This window comes from Punica granatum, chromosome 2, assembly GCF_007655135.1.
Source record: "Punica granatum isolate Tunisia-2019 chromosome 2, ASM765513v2, whole genome shotgun sequence".
In the NCBI taxonomy this organism is placed as follows: Eukaryota; Viridiplantae; Streptophyta; class Magnoliopsida; order Myrtales; family Lythraceae; genus Punica; species Punica granatum.
The window spans coordinates 24,820,752-24,840,744 of NC_045128.1; the positions used below are offsets into that span (position 1 = coordinate 24,820,752).

At 37.8% G+C, this 19,993-nt stretch overlaps 2 protein-coding genes across 3 annotated transcripts; one reads left to right on the forward strand and one right to left on the reverse strand.

The window, feature by feature from the left end:
* The first annotated feature begins 1,648 nt into the window (after window positions 1-1,648).
* Window positions 1,649-6,761, forward strand: LOC116195086 (PTI1-like tyrosine-protein kinase 3). 2 transcript variants are annotated; one of them, XM_031524062.1, is made up of 8 exons: window positions 1,649-1,889; window positions 3,157-3,328; window positions 3,832-4,085; window positions 4,193-4,319; window positions 4,667-4,940; window positions 5,488-5,620; window positions 5,772-5,858; window positions 6,221-6,761. In XM_031524062.1, exons 2-8 carry the CDS (start codon window positions 3,235-3,237, stop codon window positions 6,362-6,364), a joined length of 1,113 nt encoding a protein of 370 aa, XP_031379922.1. In that variant the 5' UTR covers window positions 1,649-1,889; window positions 3,157-3,234; the 3' UTR covers window positions 6,365-6,761. The 2 variants fall into 2 exon arrangements, with proteins under 2 accessions (XP_031379922.1, XP_031379921.1); XM_031524061.1 differs by lacking the exon at window positions 1,649-1,889 and adding an exon at window positions 2,033-2,227.
* A 36-nt stretch (window positions 6,762-6,797) lies between these two features.
* Window positions 6,798-11,774, reverse strand: LOC116195085. Its single transcript, XM_031524060.1, has 8 exons — window positions 10,486-11,774; window positions 9,544-10,404; window positions 9,061-9,116; window positions 8,732-8,841; window positions 8,465-8,624; window positions 7,865-7,957; window positions 7,186-7,317; window positions 6,798-7,026 (listed from the first exon to the last, which is right to left on the reverse strand). The coding sequence occupies exons 2-8, from the start codon at window positions 10,328-10,330 to the stop codon at window positions 6,976-6,978; spliced, it is 1,389 nt and encodes a 462-aa protein (XP_031379920.1). The 5' UTR covers window positions 10,331-10,404; window positions 10,486-11,774; the 3' UTR covers window positions 6,798-6,975.
* Window positions 11,775-19,993: the final 8,219 nt, after the last annotated feature.

Here is a 19,993-nt window from a genome sequence, read left to right on the forward strand (position 1 = left end):
CTTATATATAGTTCATCTCAATGTACCAAAAGGGAGAACTATATTTGAAGCTTGCAGCTTAGCTTTTAAGGCTGAATTGTAATTCAAGGAACAAATTAGAACATAAACTCGAGAAAATTTTGCTAATTTTGCCAAACATCATCATGAAAGGGGTAAGGTAAATCTTGGTGATAAGACGAATATTCATCCATCGATGGAAGAGAAAATTCTGAATAGTAACCATGGAAATGAAAAGGAAGACGAGAGACCAACGCCAATCGACTGCAAGGAGGAGAAGATTAAGGAAGTTTTCAAGATTGTTGAAAGTCCTAAAAAGGAAGATGATATCGAGGTGAAGAATGAGTTAACTCTAGAATCACATGAATTGCCTATGTTGATTGTGAAGAATTTATATTTTGAAGAGAAGTTCCCAAAGGTGTCATCGGTATTAACATTTCCACATATGGAATTTGAAGCTTTGGTGAATGAAGATCCATCCATACGAGCGATTCAACTTCATGGCGACTACAATACTCGAAGCACATCGAAAGTTCGAGGATGAGTTTTTCACAAGTGGAGGAGAATGACGTGGAAGATTTTCAACCCATATCTGTATCAATAAGCCCAAGCCCAAAGAAGCATATCTTGGATATATCAATGAAATATTCTCGTGATGTGGAATGGAAAGATGAGATGTCTTGATCCATATATTGAGAATATTATTATCTTAATTACGTAGTATATTTAATTTAGATAGAAATATATTTAAAATTATTTATTACTTGCAATTTTAGTTCGAGTTAAGAGTTTAAAGTTTCCAATTTTGAAATAATTACTTGTTTTGTTTTATGAAGTTACATAGTAAGAGCCTAGATTCTAATTTCTTATTTTAGTTTCTTAGTTTTCTTAGGCCTATATATAGTCCATGTCAATATACCAGAAATGAGAACTATGTATCTCAAAAACTCTTAATATTTAATAATACTTTGAGTTTGCACGAGTCTTGATTTTCAGCATATCGCTAGGGTTTAGACGTGCGCTATTCCTTTCGAGTCTAAATCATGATCCGCGCTGTGTTAAGAAGAGAGACAATGGGAGGAGAAACCAGTGGTGGGGTTCATCAGCTGACCACCGGCCCATTAGGCGTGGTCGCTGGAGGCTTCCAACACGCAGGTGACCTCACCTAGGGTGGAAATCGCTAGTTTTACAATGACCTTAACACCCCCACACCGTATCCTTTTTCTTTTTAATTTTAGTATTTTATTGTGGAAATTAAGAATAATTTTAATCAGCATAACATAACTATCGATAGCGTCGACTCATCTGCATATATCAGAATAATCAGTGGTCATAAGTATTCACTTTTAGGAGGGGATGCGGTTATATTAACAATACACTGGGAGTGTAGATAGTATTTACTTTTATAATTATTTGCGTTATACGTGTTAAATATCTACATTTTATAATAAATATTGATAAAATATTATTGTGTAATGGGCGGTATCAACTATAGTTTATTTAAATCATTAAGTTTTTCGGCGAAAATATCATTAGAAATTTAGAAGTGCTCGCGAAGTTACTTTTTTTTTCATAATTAGATTAGTTTATTAATTAGTACTGATTAATAAATATAAATATATAAATAATTGATCTAAAAAAGCAAAATCCTTCCCCGCTTTTGCTTCTCTGGCGGTCTTCTGTCTGTCTGTCTCTCCCACACACAAAAACAGAACAAAGAGAGAGCAGAGAAAAAGCGAAAGGCTCTTCCTTTCCGTCTTCCCCAATAATCCTACCTGTCTTTACTAACTCGGAACCAAACGTACGTTGTATCGTGTCCGGCAGAAGAAGGTGGAACAGCAGAGCCCTCCCGAGGTAGAAGGGGAGAGGAAATCGAAGAAGAAGAAGAACAGGTAATCTTCCCGCGTCTTGTAGTTGATATTTGGCCCTAGAATTTACCAATTCTGTCGGTTCCGTTTTGGATCCTTTCCCCAATTTAGCTCTCTCCGCGTCTGTCACGCCCCTTTTAATTCTGCGACTCCCTCGCTCGGTTTCTCTCATTTTCACGCGTACCCTTATTGATTCTTGTTCCGTTTCTTGTTAATTTACGGGAAAGGTTCTTCCTTTCTCGCCCCTATCGAATCTTCCTGGGTCGACTTTGCTTCTGGGTTTTGCTTGTTTGATCGATTTTGGGGTGATAGTATTGGTTTCTACTTTGATGGAAGGCGACTTCTATCGCCGCCGTTTGCCGGTACGGATTGCTGTGACTTGAACCCTTTTGTTGGCATTCACTGTGTCGTTGTATATCCTGTGATTTGACGAATTTTCTGTAATTATTCATCACCAGACAAAAGCAAAGGGGTTCTTGTCAGTTTACTGTCTAGTTGAATATGTGAATACTCTCTTTTTCCGTGTCATTGTTTTTGTTTGGGATTTCATATTTTGGAAAATATGATTTTTTTAATACTCTTTTTGGGATTTCACCAGACAAAAGAATGTGTTTTTTGGTTGTTCTAGTTCTTTTTGTACGAGGCTTACCTAAGAAAGGAGTTGGTATTTACCAAATTGTTTAAATTTTTACCTTAAGTGGATGCTTTTGTAGTTTTCGGTTTGATTGCAAGATAAATGCAGGACTCGTACTACGCAATTCTGCAATATTTTGATAAGGACTTGTAGGTTTACTACATCGCATCGTTCCAAGATATCTCTTGCTATTTTGCATGGGAAAATGTTTGTTTACAAATCTTGAGCATGTATGGAGCTTTTGACATGAACGGGTCTTTGACGAATCAGTTGGACTCAATTGGGAGATTTTTGGCATATACCTTGAATTATTTAGGCGTATATGCTTTATCACTGTGTTGCCAGATGACATACCTGTTGCATGGATTGATGGAATAATCGGTAGAAATCCTGAAATGATTTTAAATTAGAGCCCTCATAAATGTAGGTTTAGCAAGGAGACCACGTGGAATAAGTTATGAATTTTACGATCTATGTATTTCGTTTTGTTGAATTTGGGCTCGTAGTTTAACTTTATTTCTAAAAGTTCTTTTGAAGTAGCACTTTCAAATTGCTTTGCCATTTACCTCGCTAGAGATTTGAACTAAGGGTCTTTCTGCATTCAAGTGTTCCTAGATAATTTGAATATCTGATTGTGGATTCTTTTATTTTACTTAGGCACATTCAGTTGTTCGCAATTATTACGTTTTTGAAGATCCAGCTCAAGATTATTTTTATACAAGAAAGAGGGACAGGATGAGAAAGTGGCTTTGCTGTACATGTCAAGTTGAAGAATCCTATCCTTCTCATGATGATGAGCTTTTGAAGAGTCCGAGGAACCACAATGATGGTACGTTTAATCCAATTCTTCAGTTTCAATAAAGATGAAGTGCTTTTAGTAACTTTTTCTGGCTGCATTTGATGACCTTATTAGGATTAGTGACTAAGAATTCTTGGATCCATTAAAATTTGTAATGTGATCATCATTCTGAATAGATAATGTATCTGGGCAATTATAAACATGCATCACAAGTTATTTCCTTGTTCATCAAAATCTGGAATGATCTGAAGCAGATGTCGCAATTATTATCATCAACCCATTTGTAGGGCTGGCAGATTTTCGAATGTTTTACAGATGTCAGGATTCGTTGATGATTAGAACCAGCACAGAAATGACTGGTCATGATTCGTGGATCACTTTTAAAGAAGTTGAGATACTTCAGCATTATTGAAACATGAAGGCAGCATTCTTGTATGAATTATGAGTCCTAGTCATTCGGTATATGATGTAATTTCAACCATTGCAAAGTGTAGCATCCACTGATTAGCAGATTCGCATTATGTGATTTTTAGGTTACCATAAAGGCTCGAAAACTTCTGCCCCTGTGAAGTCTGAAGTTCCAAAGGCACCGCCACCTATCGAAGTGCCTGCTCTATCTTTGGAGGAGTTGAAAGAAAAGACTGATAACTTTGGTTCTAAGGCACTTATTGGTGAAGGATCTTATGGTCGAGTTTATTATGCACACATTGATGAAGGGAAGGCTGTGGCTGTTAAGAAGCTTGATGTTTCTAACGAACCTGATTCTAATGTGGAGTTTTTGACTCAGGTTTGTTGAGTTGTTATTATACTTTATTATCATGTCTCAGCTTTTTCCACTTTGTGGTTAATTATAGATTTTGGATTGCGTAACTTATCAGATCGGTATTTTTGCAGGTTTCAACAGTTTCAAGATTGAAGCATGAAAATTTTGTTGAGTTACTTGGTTACTGTGTGGAGGGAAATCTTCGTATACTTGCCTATGAATTCGCCACTATGGGATCATTGCATGATGTATTACATGGTATGAGGAACCATTCTCCAATTTTTCAATAATGAATGAAGCATGATTGCAACAGATAACAATTATATCAAGTTAAATACTTCTTCTGCTTATAGAAATACTGAGAGACGGTTCCATGCTTGAAAAGAGATGAATAGTTTTAGTTTATGTTTCTGAAAACCAGCTGAGGAAGTTGTTCTTCATAAAGGGCCTTGTATGTCTCTTCATTGGAGCTCTAAGATGCTGGAGGCCCTGATTAAAAAGGATTAAGTCTTTTAAATCGGGAGTTCCTTGATTTCATGTTTAATAACGTTTCCAAGCAAATTCTGAGATATTTTTCTTGTTACTCTTGCTGCTTATTAATGTAGGTAGAAAAGGAGTACAAGGTGCCCAACCTGGTCCAGTTCTTGACTGGATGCAGAGGGTGAAAATCGCAGTTGATGCAGCTAGAGGGCTGGAGTATTTGCACGAGAAGGTTCAGCCTTCACTTATACACAGAGATATTAGATCTAGCAATGTGCTCTTGTTCGAGGACTTCAAGGCTAAGATTGCTGATTTCAACTTATCCAATCAAGCTCCTGATATGGCCGCCCGCCTTCACTCTACTAGGGTCTTGGGAACATTTGGCTATCATGCTCCAGAGTAATGCCCTCTATCCTGCCGTCTTCCTCTCTTTTTTTTTTTTTCGAAGGGAAAAAAGAAATTCTCTACCCCCAAGATATTGCTTGGCTAATGTTTCTAGTTTCCATTCATGAGTTTTACCATCTTTCATTTTTCCATTTTACGTTTCTTTTCTTTCCATTCTTTTATATTGTTTTGGGGAGAAACTATGTTTATTGTTTAATAGGCAGTACTTGAATATTACAATAAAAAAGAGATCATAATGTCATATAAAGTACAACTCGCGCTTTAATTTGCCTTGGGTTCTGTCTCCTGGAAAAACAAATACATTATGTATATGTATGAATACACAGAGGTTTATGCTGTCTTGTCTTGAACTGAATCTTTGTAAAGGTTGTGGTATTTCCTCATCTGTGTGCATCCAGATGTTACCTTATCAATGCTTTGCTTTACCATTAGAACAGTTATTTTAATGATGAAATCTCAGTATGGTGATTCTTCTGATGCTATTATTGTAATTCTCATGGGTTTTGGTGATTAACGAAGATGGAATCTGGTCTTGGTGCAGGTATGCAATGACTGGACAGTTGACTCAGAAGAGTGATGTATACAGCTTTGGTGTCGTACTTTTGGAGCTTCTTACGGGTAGGAAGCCCGTAGATCATACTATGCCTCGTGGGCAGCAGAGTCTTGTTACCTGGGTATGTCCTTGCCTTCTTTATGCTTGTAGACATTCTTTTTCCAATTATGTATTGCTCTTGTAAAATAAAATATTTTAGGGCTTTCCAATTATTCTTTCTTTTTTTTTTTAAATGGGATAAAGTGGTGTGAATATGCTGTTGATTTTTTCAGGCGACACCAAGATTGAGCGAAGACAAAGTCAAACAGTGTGTGGATCCAAGGCTCAAGGGAGAGTATCCGCCAAAGGCAGTTGCTAAGGTAACGGTTTTCTTTTCTGATTTCTATTACGTCTGCAATTGGAATTCTAGGATTAGAGCTTGTAGTCTAGCTGAGCCAGGGCGATGCAGTTTAATCTTGCTTCCTTTGCTGCATGAATACTTGAGTGGCCCCTTCTTTATCGCATTCTAAGAGGACTGGTGTTTTCCAAGTACTAAAGATAGATTGTTGAGCTTCTTGAGCTAAAAAGTGTGAAAACTCAAATCCGAAGTGCATTTGTTCCTTTGGCCGCTCAAGACATGGATATTACTTTGCTGTTCCCCGGTAGCTCGGCTTGTTCTCACGTAATGTAACTTCGTATACTAGTGCATACTAATTAGACATCAATGTTTTACGGGGTGCAGTTGGCAGCTGTTGCAGCACTGTGCGTGCAGTACGAAGCTGAGTTCCGGCCCAACATGAGCATCGTCGTTAAGGCTCTTCAGCCACTCCTCAAGTCTCATGCTGCTGCTCCTGCTGCTCCTGCTGCTCCCGCCCCTGAGACTTAAGTTGGTCGAGTTAAAATGTCTCCTTCACGGCATAATCCTACTTCTTTCAAACGAGCTTCCCTCACTTTCCTTGCAGACCTCGAGAAGAAACATCCACTTGTAATTTTTATCTTTCTTATGATACTTCTTTCTATAGGTGTTTGTTTTCCATGGAGGATTCGGATATTTTTATGTTCCTTTGTCATGGAAACCTTTTTCTTTTGCTGGTATTCGTAATGGGTTGTAATTCACTAGTTTGCCATTTTACCTTTCTTAGCATTAAAGAAACCCAAAAAAAAAAATTGTATCTAATTAAGTAGGGATTAGATTTGTATCTGGGAATTCCTTTATTGTTCTGTGAACAACGTTCAGTGTCTTCACGTTTTTATTCTGTATATATGTTTGAACTAAAAAGGCAGTTAGACAATGGTATAACATATTGCCTTGGCGCTTATTCAATTTTCGTTTCTCCCTTCTTTCTCGGATTGTAGAGTCCCCAAGTAATGAATGTTACATTGATAGGTTAATTGGTACATGAAAGCTTTACCCTATTCAGTAAATGTGAGCGAGACTAAAACCCCATTTCGAGGGGAATAATGATTATACTCCGAAATGGTGAAAGTTTATCAATATCATGTCAAACTTCCTTCATGATCAGCAGCAACAGCCTGAGGGGGAAGGGCCTGCGTAAAATTAAAGAGATCAATTCATGAAGTGAACTGCATCTGCTATAATAATTCAAGAGGGGCAAGATCTTGTGACGTGAATGGTCCGTTAAATGAGGGTCGCATGATTACAGTCGAAGTCCTATGGTTTTGACGGCTATAGAAGAATGATCTTACCAGGCCTAGAGCTTCTGCTAGGCTTCTAGGGCTCTCTTCACAGCAAACCCCAACAAGCATGTTCATAAGAAACTCTCGATGTTCCTGTCTCAGCTGTTTCCTCAGTCCCAAGGCCACCATCTCCATTTCAGGCTGCAATTAACAAGAAAGTAATAAAGTTGCCACAGATTAGCGAACTTGTTGGAGTATTACTTAGATGACTTATTTCACACTTGCACCAGAGGGTCAGTTTGATTTAACTTAGCTGACTACATTATCTAAAGAGTTATCAAAGAGAGAGAGGGAAGAGGATAATAGGATGGGAGAAGACGGAAGCATCTAATTTAAGCCATAAAATGACTCAATCAACCATAATATATTGAAACCTATTGGTGATTTTTCATGCAAATAACGTCCAAGCTTATTGTCCATATTTTCCTTCTTATTTAACTCTCGACTAATTCAACACTCTATTCCAACAAGTTTCTTGGCCTCCAGCTCATATCAAAGCATATTGAAAAAAGAAACTTTCGAGCAAATCTATTCCCAATGATAGCAAGTGAAAGGACAGGAAATGGAGGGCAATCTTCTCTACCAAATATTACTGCCAAGTAACTGGATTTCGGCAGGTAAAAACTCTCCCTGAATGATAGAATTGAATCCATATTTCGAAGAGGTAAACAAACCACGGGAGACATACAGAGTTCTCCTTGGGAGGGAATATTCTGTGAATGAACCATATCTTCGACAGCTCTTCCAGTGATCCGGCATGCTCACCTTGCATTTCCAGAGCCTGCAGACAAATACATCAACTCTATCATGTAAAAGCTAAGATGGCAGAAACATGGAACCAAGTATCTATGAAATGTGTCTTTCCAAGGACGTTATTATTGCTACAGAGGAATAAATTTAACTCCAAAAAATTCGCACGAAAATCCGCAGCAGGTATTGACCCATTTTAGACCTTGCATCAAGCAATTCAAGACTCGCGTTTGAAACTGTTTTTCAAACTTGCTAGAAAAGCAAAGTCACATATGATTCTTTAGAAATCACAGGCTAATGTATTGTTGACACTAGTCTACATTATTTTATCTAGGTTTTATCTCAAAATTTAACAGTCATCACTATCGGCAGTTTTGCAGCTAAAACTTGGACGCCTGCTAAAACCTGTATTTTGCTGACAGAAAAGAAAGATGTTCCCACCAATATCAGAATGCCGTCATGAAATCCAGAAATTATATGTCAGTAAGAGAAAAGTAAGATTGTTACTTCAACAATGATTTATAAATTTAACAATTACCCAGGCCTGTAGAAAAGTGGATCTTGTCCGTGCAGCAACAGCAGCAGACACAATTCTTGCAGCACGAATATTCTCAAGCCCTATGTTCCCAGCAAGACCCGCAACGAACACCCGAACATCTTCCCCATCAATCTGAACAGGCATGGATTGACCTGAAGGACTGAAATTTCTTTATAGTGTTAGTGAACATAAGAAAGTTGGGGAAATATGAGAAAACTGATAAACTATTATCAGATGGTGAAGAAAGTTTTGCCTAGAAACACATACCGACTGCAAACATTTAGAACAAAGTCAACAGATGTGCGATAAAAGTAATCTCGGGTGTTGGTAGTGCCAAATGAGACATGGATCCCAGATGTCCTGCATATTCGGCGTAGCTGCTCATAGATGCAGGCAAAGAAGATTCCGGAGCATCACTGAAGGATCACCTAATAAGGAACTAGTAAATGCAGGAGAAAAACTGCGGAGACACTCATATAAAGGAAAACAAAAGACCAACTACTCCTGTAAGCATGACAGAACACCACATCCTTCAATACAAAAACCCAAATGCTACGAGGCCTCCCAAAAGCATCGACAGAGATAAAAGCACTCACTTGAATTATGTCAGTCTCAGCAATGTCCTTCCCATGCAATCTGTTGTCCACGATTGCTGAAAATCATATTGATGAGTCATCGGTCAATGGTATATGGCATGAAAATAAGACGCGAACAAGGCAATAAGTGCATTCATCTTTAATATAAAAACTTGTCAGTGACAATAATTAAGGAGATAGCACAATCATGTGCATATGATTTACGACAAACAACGATAATTAGCATTGGCAGCTTGGTTGCTACCGACTAGGACCTAACATAATGGCCTTTAGCTCCATTCCCATCAAATAGCTGTTAAACTACCAAATGCTCTTATCCAAGGTCAGCCATAGTCGACAATTACGAATCGAACAACATAAAGGCTCTTAGCCAGTCATATTGAACACATTTCATATGAAACAAGACCTCCTTGTACATCGAGCAGAATTAGATAGAGAACGTCAAATAAACTTGAAAAGGAAGAAACGGCATAGAATGCGCACCTCTAATCAATCTATTGGCATCCCTCTGATACTCCTCCCTATCCACCTCCGGGTCCGGACCAGGCAAAGAGCTAGGCCACCATTCTGGCAACTCGTTCTGGAACCGAACCCCGAAGTTCTGCTTCCGTCCCTGTGAAACCCTATCCAAATTTCCCCTCCCCGGCGCCAGCGGACTATCCAAGGCCCTAAATTTCTCCAACTCCTGCCTCGTCCCAACCACGACCTCCCTCCCTCCCAAACTCCTATCCCTCCTCACCACCACTTCGGTCTTCCCGTTATTGAATCTCAATCTGGACCCCAACCCTACACATAACTTCACTAAAACCCTGAACACGGAAACCATGACAAAGCTCACAACCACCAGCCCTCCCACGAACTCCACCGTCGACCTGCGGCAGGAAATGAGCACTCTCCGGTTCTCATCGAGGGTTATCAGGGTTCGCAGGTCCCCGTAAGCCTCTCTCCCGCTGCAAACGAACTGGTCGAGTTTGGGCTTCACTCGGTGGGTCCAGTGGTTGAGATCAATGGTAAGTTTGAGGCTTTCTACATCGGAGGATGGTTCGGTCTTAGAGGGCCTGGCCTCGAAGGTGCTGGTGCCGGGGCTGGAGCTGTTCCTGCCGAGCCTCCGGGATCGCCGAGGGCGGCGGCGCGCGAAAGAGCAGGTGATTGAGGAGAAACGGCGAGGTCCCGGGAGGAGGCGGTGGAAATGGAAGTGGGAGAGCGGAGGAGGGTGTGAGGAGAAGGAAGAAAGGGAGATGGGGACGGCGGTTGCACGGAGAGCTTTCATCTCATTTGCAGAGCAGGGAAGCTTTGCTCAGCTCCAACAAGAAAAGGAGGAAGAAGAGCTCACCACTGAGTTTCCTAATATTTAATTTAAAATTAAAATATAGTTAATATATTATTTTTTAAGAAATAAATAAGAAAAGACGGAGGAGGTATTACCAAAATAATAAACCATTATGTTCTTTCCCCATCCTGAGAGCAAAGCAGCCACTTCGACTCTCTTTCCTCTGAAGCCATAGCTACACTCCTAGATCCGCCGCCGCTGCCGGCGTGTTCGGCTTCTGCCGGGCGCCTTCGGCAGCGCGCCCCTTATCAATCTCTCTTCCTCTCTCTGTCCTCGCCATCTCCTCATTGCTACCTCTAGTCACAGCTCCACCGCGACTCCTCCCAGTCATCGTCTTCTGCTAGACCACCAGCCTGCTGTGTCACCGCCCCATCTATCACCACCTACTCCTCTTCTGCCTCCGCCACAGCCTTCAGCCATCTCTCCACCGCTCACATCCCCATCCGATCTCGATCCGCGGGTTGTCTTGTGTGCCTCTTTAGGCAACTATTTTAGTGTTCGGGATGCATTTTCAAGCACCTCTCTGTCTGTTTGGTATGTCTCTTCAGGTATCTCTCTGTCTCGGATGCCTCTTCAGGCATTTCACTCCATGTACATTACTTTGATGTTCAATGAAACTTTACTATTCACCAAATAATAATAACTAGCCCTCACGCATGCGATGGCTTTACGGGTGCGCAATTACTTTTGTGCTTAGGAGCAAACTCGAATATCGGTTTAACAGTCAAAATCGTTGTTTTAGAGTCTATGAACAAATTCGATTATGAGATTAACAGTACAAAATATTATAAATATTTTCTTTCACAATCAATAATCTTTTAAGTTTGAACAAAAATGCATAAATAAATTGCTAGGCACATGCAGCCTACATTGTGCATTTTTCATTATTAAAATTTTTTTATCGTGCAGGCCGCAGTATTCGAGATTGACCGTTAAATCGATATTCGAGTTTGCTCCCAAACACAAAAGCAATCGCACATGCGTTTCGTGTTTGCGTGAGGGCTAGTAGTATATGCGCGATAAAAACTTAATAAATTGAATCTCCATTGAGCTGACCATTTCCTTTCCTGTGAAATTAAATGATAAAGGAAAAGCACAAATTTACAAAATTTATTTTCGTTTTGAAAAAGTTTGTACTTTTATAATAAGCCAATACTTGAACCTAATATGTTAATATGTCCATATATTCACCAAATTGTTTGAAAAATAATCTCAAATGCATAATCTTGAACTAATATGGAGTTGAAGATCTCGTGATAGGTATCGTACCTCTTGATCGGTAGAAAACTTTGGATTCTGGTGTGCCAAATTGCGTGTACATTCTGTTATTTTGACACTAAAAGTCTCTTGAGGTGTAATGTCATTCTCTACGGGAACAAAAATATTTGGATTTAGATGAGTCGATTTCATCGTTAAAGAAAACAAAGAACAATTAGGGTAAAAGGATATTATAACTCGATCGATCATTGAGGAACAGATGGATGGAACATACTTCTGCTCGTTTTCTTACATGATTTCATCACAGATTTTTGTTGTAGCCTAGCAAAAGCCAGAATCCATAAGAAAATCATGGCTATACTTAGGCTATGTTTGGTTGGGCGGAAATGGCATTCCATTCCGGATCTATTCCGCACCCAATTCTATTCATGCGTTTGTTTGTATTCGGAATCGGAATAGTGATTCCGGATGGGGCATCCCATGCCCAACTCCACCCCCCTTCCCCCCAGCTTTTCCCGTTGGGAATAGAGAGCATATTCCCCGTCATGCCCTTAGCTCAGCCCTCCACCATGCCCTTAGCTCAGCCCTCCACCATCACCACTGCTCCGCGTTGCTGCCTCCCAAGCTCCAACTTCGACGGCAGTCGATGTTAGGTGCCTCGCAGCTCCGTCCCCCTCACTCTGCCGAGACCTGAGCAGAAAAGTGGCAGGCTGAGAAGAGAGATGAGGAGCAACACCAGAGGGGGCATCTTATTTCCCAGAACCGGATGGGGTGAGGGAAGGGAAAACCCAGAACAGCGGCAGGGCCGTCGCGGGGGAGCAGGAGGGAAACCCAGGAGGGGGAATGCCGACGGCGCGTGGGGCTGTAGATCCACGAAATGCGGGAGGGAGTTTGGCTTAGATGGACTTTGGCCATAAAATCGGGGCTCGGGATCTTAGGCCCGCCCGACCTTATCCATGGCTGTTGCTGTTGTTCATCTTCGGAGAAGAAGATGAATAGTGGCGATTTCAATATTTTTTATTTTACATTAATGTAATATTTAAAATCAGGGGTATATGTGTCTTTTGGCTTAAAAACATATCATATTTCCCGTGTATTCCGATCAATCAAATATAAAATTTCAGTTCTTAGTTTTGTTATTCTCTCCAACCAAACAAATAAGGTTATATTTGGAAACATAATTTTGCTCAATTCAACTCAATTCCAAACTTTTTAAAATTTCAAAATGATCAAAATATTTTCAAATTTTTCACTTTTGCCCCATCCCTTCTTCCTCCTCCGTGAAGTTAATTGTTCATCATCTTCCTCCCCCTTCCACCCCGTCCTCTCTCTCTCTCTCTCTTCCTTCATGCCGATCCCCGAGCCCCAAATCTCATCAATCGATCCTAGGGTTTTCGATTTCCACTTCAGATTTCCACTTCATAATCTGAAGATCTATCCGAGGGTTTCTGATTTTGACTTCATAATCTGAAGATTGAGGCCAAGTTCACTGTTTCTAATGGAAGCCTGACTCCATGGAACCTCGGACAAGATAATCGAACGGAACTGGCGGAGAGGAGTAGATCTCCTTGTCTTCTCGGAGCGACTGGTGAAAGAGTCGCAAATCTGCAGATCATCGCTATCTTCTCACGAACCTCGCGCAAATCATCCTCCTCCATGAACAATGCAAGGGGAAGAAGAAGAACAAAGATGGTGACGTCCTTGGCGGAAGGGAGAGTGGTCTTGATGAGGATAGGGAATGAGGAGAGGGTGGGCTCGAAGATAGGCGGGGTTGAGGAGGGAGGAAGATGATGAACAGTGACGTTGGGGAGGAGGGAGAAGGGGTGGGGCAAAAGTGAAAATTTTGAAAACATTTTGGTCATTTTGAAAATTTAAAAAGTTTGGAGTTGAGTTGAACTAAGCAAAATTCTATTTTCAAACGGACCCTAAAAGTTTATCAGAATTTCTATTATATTATCTGTTTATTATAATCCATGTTTATTCTATTATGTATCAATTATATTCCAACGAACCAAATGTAACCTAAAAGTCTCGACAGTATGTCCCCTTGAGACTTCTACACCCTTCAGGATTACATAAAGCAACTGTGCTTTCTCGGACTCGACATAAAACATGAAGCCTCGTATAGATGTTTAAGGCCTGCTCCGACATGCTTTGTTCATGACAGAGGTCAGGGTCAATTCGAGGACACACTTGCATTTGATAACTGATAGACTGAACATACAAACACAACATTATTCATTAACAGGGCTCGACGATAGAGCAAGTCCAAATTTGGTCTCGATGACATTAGGGGTAAAGAAGAATATGTCATCAAGCCTGTCATTGCTAGGGGAATTCCCACCGTACACAACCATACCTTTCTCGCCGCTCCTCTCCCAGCTTGTGAATGCGTACCATTCTCGGGGAGCCACGACCCCGCCCATCACCTTCCAATTGGGGTTATTGGCGCCCTCTATGACCTCGACTCCGTATAAATTAATGAAAAATTTGACAACGTGCTAAAATCGTTATTAAATCGAAAGTTTGTACATTTTTAGATTATGGAAAAAAAAGTTTGTGCTAAAATTATTAAAATGTGAAAAGTTTATGCTTTTTTTATTTATTAACCCTTAGTAATAGATAATAATAATAAATAAATAAATAAAGAAGAGGAGGAGGAAGAAAAGAATCAGATGAGTTCAAATTTTTTCAGCCCGCCCGCATCTCTCTGTGATTGGCTGATGCGTGCAAATGAGGTGATGGTTGGTTCCAAAGGGAAGTGGGGCGAATCAGTTCGACCCAATGGTGCACTGCACGTTAGATCATGTTGGGGTTTTCGGGTTGAGGTTGATCCAATTTTTCAATTAAGATATGTTGTTTGTTCGATAATGACGGAGTAAAGGAGTCACGGTACTAGCCATCAGCCATGTTTAGTAGTAGCCAGGATATGGAGGGAGTAGGATTTTGGAAATCCTAAATTCGTGTTTGGTGACCGCACGATGATATATGAACTGGGACAAGATGAAGATATATTTATCAAGGAACTATTCCCATCAGGAGGCGGGTTAAGGTGGACAGAGATAATATTGTGTGCTAAATGATGTCATTGACCCTGATATTGGTACAAATTTTCAAAATCTGCCACTCAACGTAGGAAGAAGGGAGAAGGGCGACCTTGCTTAGTGCTATGGTGGCCGAAGTCGGGCCTTGTGGCCGGCATTGGGCCCCCAACACAAAATTAATTATGACTTTTGAAAGCATGGAAATTGAGAATGCCCCTCAAATATGATTTTGCCTTTTGATTTTTTATGAAAATTTTGAACTTGCCCATGGGAAGAATAGAATATATGTTTTTGAGGTTTAGAAATGTCAAGAGCCAATAAGAAACAATTCTTTTTTATAATAGATAATAGATTCTCTCCACAAAAAATTTATAAGCAATATAAAACTTAATAAATTTAATAAGTTGGAGAAAATTTGGGAATTTGAATATGTTTTCTAATTATTTGTAAAGATTTGAAAATTAAATCTATATGATATTAAGAATATCATATTAATTTTTACTTTCAGTACACTATATACAGATCAATATATTACGTTGATATGGTTTTGTATATTACCTCCTTAAGTGAAATTTTTGGTTCCATCCCACGTTCCAAACACTAGATTAGAATATCGTAAATCCATGGCATTTTTTAAATCCTATTCTATCCCGCCTCTATCCCAATAGCTAATCCGACAACCAACGATCGACGACCAAATGTAGCCAAAAGGTATTTCGGTATTTCTGTATTAGGACTAAAGTAAGTCATGGATGACCTATGTGGTAATTCTGGGAGTTTTCAAAGCCACAAGGGCTTGTTTACAATTAAGACTTAATTTGGGAATTAATTCTTAAAACTAATGGGCCCAAGAATAAATTAAGGAGTATAATATAAATATAAATATAAATATAAATATATATATATTTGCAAATCGAGAGTGTCGGGGCTTCGCCCTACTATTCCTCTAAGTTCCTGGAACCCCTTGTGATACTCAGGACTAGTAAATTGAGCCAACTAGTCAATAAACTCGCGCTTTGCATGAATTGTTTTTTGTGATATATTTTAGTTTATTATTTATTTTGATTAAATTTTAATAAGTTTATAATTTATTTCTCGATAACTTTCAAATTGAAATTTGATATATAATAACCTATCTATGAATTTAAGCAATTATCATATTTAGCATAATAATAATAATAATAATAATAATAATAATATCTCAGCAATTATCACATTTGGCGTAATCAAAATATCCTAACAATTATTTCATTTGGCTTAATCATAATATTATAGCGATTATTCTATTGGGCATAATTGGCTTAATAATAATAATAATCTCCCTAACAATTATCCCATTAAGCTTAATTGGCTTAATTAGGCATACAAAAAGTCGGTGAATCAGAATCCTCCATTTTGAAATTTTGAACAAATAGCACATAATGACGAATGCTCCAACAATTATATATTATTTATAGATTGGACTTAATTGGATTAATAATAATAATAATAATAATAATAATAATAATAATAATAATATCCCTAAGAATTATCCCACTAGGCTTAATTGGCTTAATTAGGCATATGAAAAATTGGTGAATGAGAAGCCTCCATTTTAAACTTTTGGACAAATGGCAAAAATGGCGAATGCCCTAGCAATTTATATATTATATATAATAATAATAATAATAATAATAATAATAATAAAAGTAGTAGTAGTAGTAATAATATTAATATATAATAATAATAGTAAAAAAATAAAAATAATAGTAATAATAATATATTATGATTATTACTAAAATAGAAATATTAATCAATTTAATGGAAGTTGTGGAAATATTAGGCATATAAAGGGTTGGTGAATGAGAAGCCTCAATTTTGAATTTTTGGACAATGACGCGATTTGGTGATTGCCTCAACAATTATTATTATATATAGATTGACTTAATCATAATATTGTAGCAATTATCCTATTAGGCTTAATAGGCTTAATAATCATAATCTTGCTAGCAATTATCCCATTAGACTTAATTGACTTAATTAGGCATACAAATAGTCAGTGAATAAAAAGCCTCCATTTCGAAATTTTGGACAAATGGCACACAATAGTGAATGCCACAACAATTACATATTATATATAAATATATAGATTGGCCTAGCAATTATCCCATTTGGTTTAATAACAATATATCTCATTTAACTTAATAATAATAATAATATTGTTATTATTACTGCTACTACCACTACCATAATAGAAATATTAATCAATTTAATGGAAGTTGTGGAAATATTAGGCATATGAAAGGTTGGTGAATGAGAAGCCTAAATTTTGAATTTTTGGACAAATGACGCGATTTGGTGATTGCCTCAACAATTATTATAATATATAGATTGGCTTAATCATAATATTGTAGCAATTATCCCATTAGGCTTAATTGGCTTAATAATAATAATCTCCCTAGCAATTATCCCATTAGACTTAATTAACTTAACTAGGCATATAAATAGTCGGTGAATGAGAAGCCTCCATTTTGAAATTTTGGACGAATGGCGCATAATGGTGAATGCCCCAACAATTATATATTATATATAGATATAGATTGGCCTTGCAATTATCCCATTTGGCTTAATAACAATATAGCAATATATCTCATTTGACTTCTTAACAATAATAATAATAATAATCAATTTAATGGAAGTTATGGAAATATTGGGCATACGAAGGGTCGGTGAATGAGAAACCTTCATTTTAAATTTTTGGACAAACGGCGCGATTTGGTGATTGCCTCAGCAATTATATATTATATGTAGATAGATTGACTTAGGATGGGGTGATTACTTATACTCCTCCTTACCACCTATCAAACCCCTTGAGTTTATATAACATATATATATATATATATATATTTCTTATGGTTAATAGCCTAAAAATATTTTTTTTCTTAAATTCCCAAATCTACCAATTTTTATTTATTTTTAAATTATGACATGTAAATTCACAAAATTTCGCTATGTTACCTCATATGCCAAAATGATATTTCCTCCATCAAAATGCTATCGTGGATGATAACAGTTCCGACGTGACAAACGGAGAGTTAGCATTCTTTTTGTTTTCATAAAATCACAAATCTTTTAATTTGTTCTCAAATCTATGAAATTTTTTATTTTTTTGGTAAAATCAAAAAGTTGCTCCTTTAATTATTTCAAAATATTGATCCCTTTTTATGATGTGATTTTTTAGCTTCTAAGTGTATTTATTAATTAGTCTTACTTGAAATAAAAAATGAAAAATAACTCCATATATCGCAATGTTTTAGGTCTGTCTCAATTTTATCTCATATTTTAAAAATTACTTAAAAATACCCGACGTTTGCATTTGTTTCCAAATCTATCCCACCATGACTCGTGGCTTGGTTAAATAGGTAATGGTGCCAACGGTTAGGATAAAGTTGGTAATACCGTATATCCCAACCTTTGAGAGTTGTCTTGATTTTATCCTATTATTTAAAAGTTACTTGAAAAGATAGGATAAAAGTGAGACACCCTTCAAAGGTTGGAATAAAATTGGCCATATTGGACAAGGGTGGCCCACATAAAAATTCACGTTAACACCATTACCCACTTAACCCTGCCAAGTCAGCGCTCCATTAATTTTTAATGGTAATCGCCATGGTGAGGTAGATTTAAAGGCAGATGCAAGCGTTGAGTATTTTTAGGTAATTTTTAAAGGATGGGATAAAATTGAGACAACCCTAAAACATTGGGTTATATGGCATTATTTTCCAAAAAAACACGATTTAGGTTGGTTTTTCAATATTTAATGCTCCAGTTATTTGAATTTCTAAATGAGTTTTGTATCTTGCGATAATGACATCACCGAATAGGACCAGTTTTGCCCCGAATTTGAGTCGTGACATTTAGCCATGCAATTTTTTAAGACTATTTAGCCATATTATAAGTACATATAGAGTCCAATGTCAACAAATACTCCATGAAAGATGATGAACTATCTAGCTATTCTATCACATCGTACCGCAACTAATGGTCCTCAATCTCTAGTCGGTGCCTGCCTTGCTTACTAGTGATTGGTCAGTCTAATCCGATGGTTGGAAATAATTCTGGTACTCTCGCTATAAGTAGAATTTTTTTCCTATTTTCTGCTTCTTATACACAAAAAATAAAAAATAAAAAATCAATGGCGTGAGATGGAGCATGCTTTCCTTAGCAGGGGCAAGTCAACCTCGTACAAAAGTGAGAAATAACTCTAGATACCCTAACTAATGGTAAAATTTTCCTAGTTCATGCTTCTCATAGAGTTGACTCTGTGAACTCTTGGACTTGACTTCTCTTCTCCGAATGAAAAGTGCGAACATTCATTGAGATACTAACTTCACTCTATGAATTCCACTGCACCGATTAAATTATAATTTTTTTCGATTACGAGTTGTCTGGACTTCGCCGACTAATTCATGATTTATATGAACACTCTATAAACTCATGGGCAAGTGAGTCGGGCCGTAAACCATACATGTGATCCAACAAGAAGTATTCTCTTGCATGACTTTTTAAGCAATTTGCATCCGAGACTACCTCCAGAAAATTACGCCCTTTAACCATCAATCGAACTCCATTGAGTTAAACTATAAGTCCATTAATTTGGTGAACCTTAAATTATAAATTTGGATTTGGAATTCCTGGACTTTAGTTTATGTTACCGAGATTGAATACATATTGTATTTTCCTTTTGTTCTTTTTGTCTTATTCGGAACATTTATTTATGTTGAAAGTATTAGTAGTCATTTTATAAATAGGTTTATACGGTCCATAAACTCTACGAGTTTATAAAACGAGTTCACGTTTCAAGTCTACGAGACTTCCGCCGAGTCTACATAAACTCTCGAGTTCGTCAACCTTTATTATATAACAACTAGTATTGTACTGAACTGATTACACTTCGTAGCCCTTCAATTGGCTTTCAGAGGGGCATGGGAAGCTCTTTCATTAAGGCTTGATGCTCAATTACTATTTTGATTGGGTATGGTTCTTCAAATGGTTCCTTGGCCCTCTTATTGATGACTGCAAGAGGCCGCTAGGCAATTCGAGTCAATTTGTGTGAAGCCTATATCTTCAGAGGTGAATGAGATGCAAGCATCTGTTGGTCAGTCCAGATTGGGGGAGCTAATCGGAAGACGAACTATTCTTTCTTCTCTTTTTTTCAGTGAGATATTCTCAATCTATTAGCTGAGACTAATCTTATTGTGACATCTACCTAATCCCATTCTCAAGATGATTCCGGTGAATTTCAAGTCCTTATGTTGCATGTAAAAGTATTTTCCCTTTGCTTTAGTAGGTCAAAAAGAGA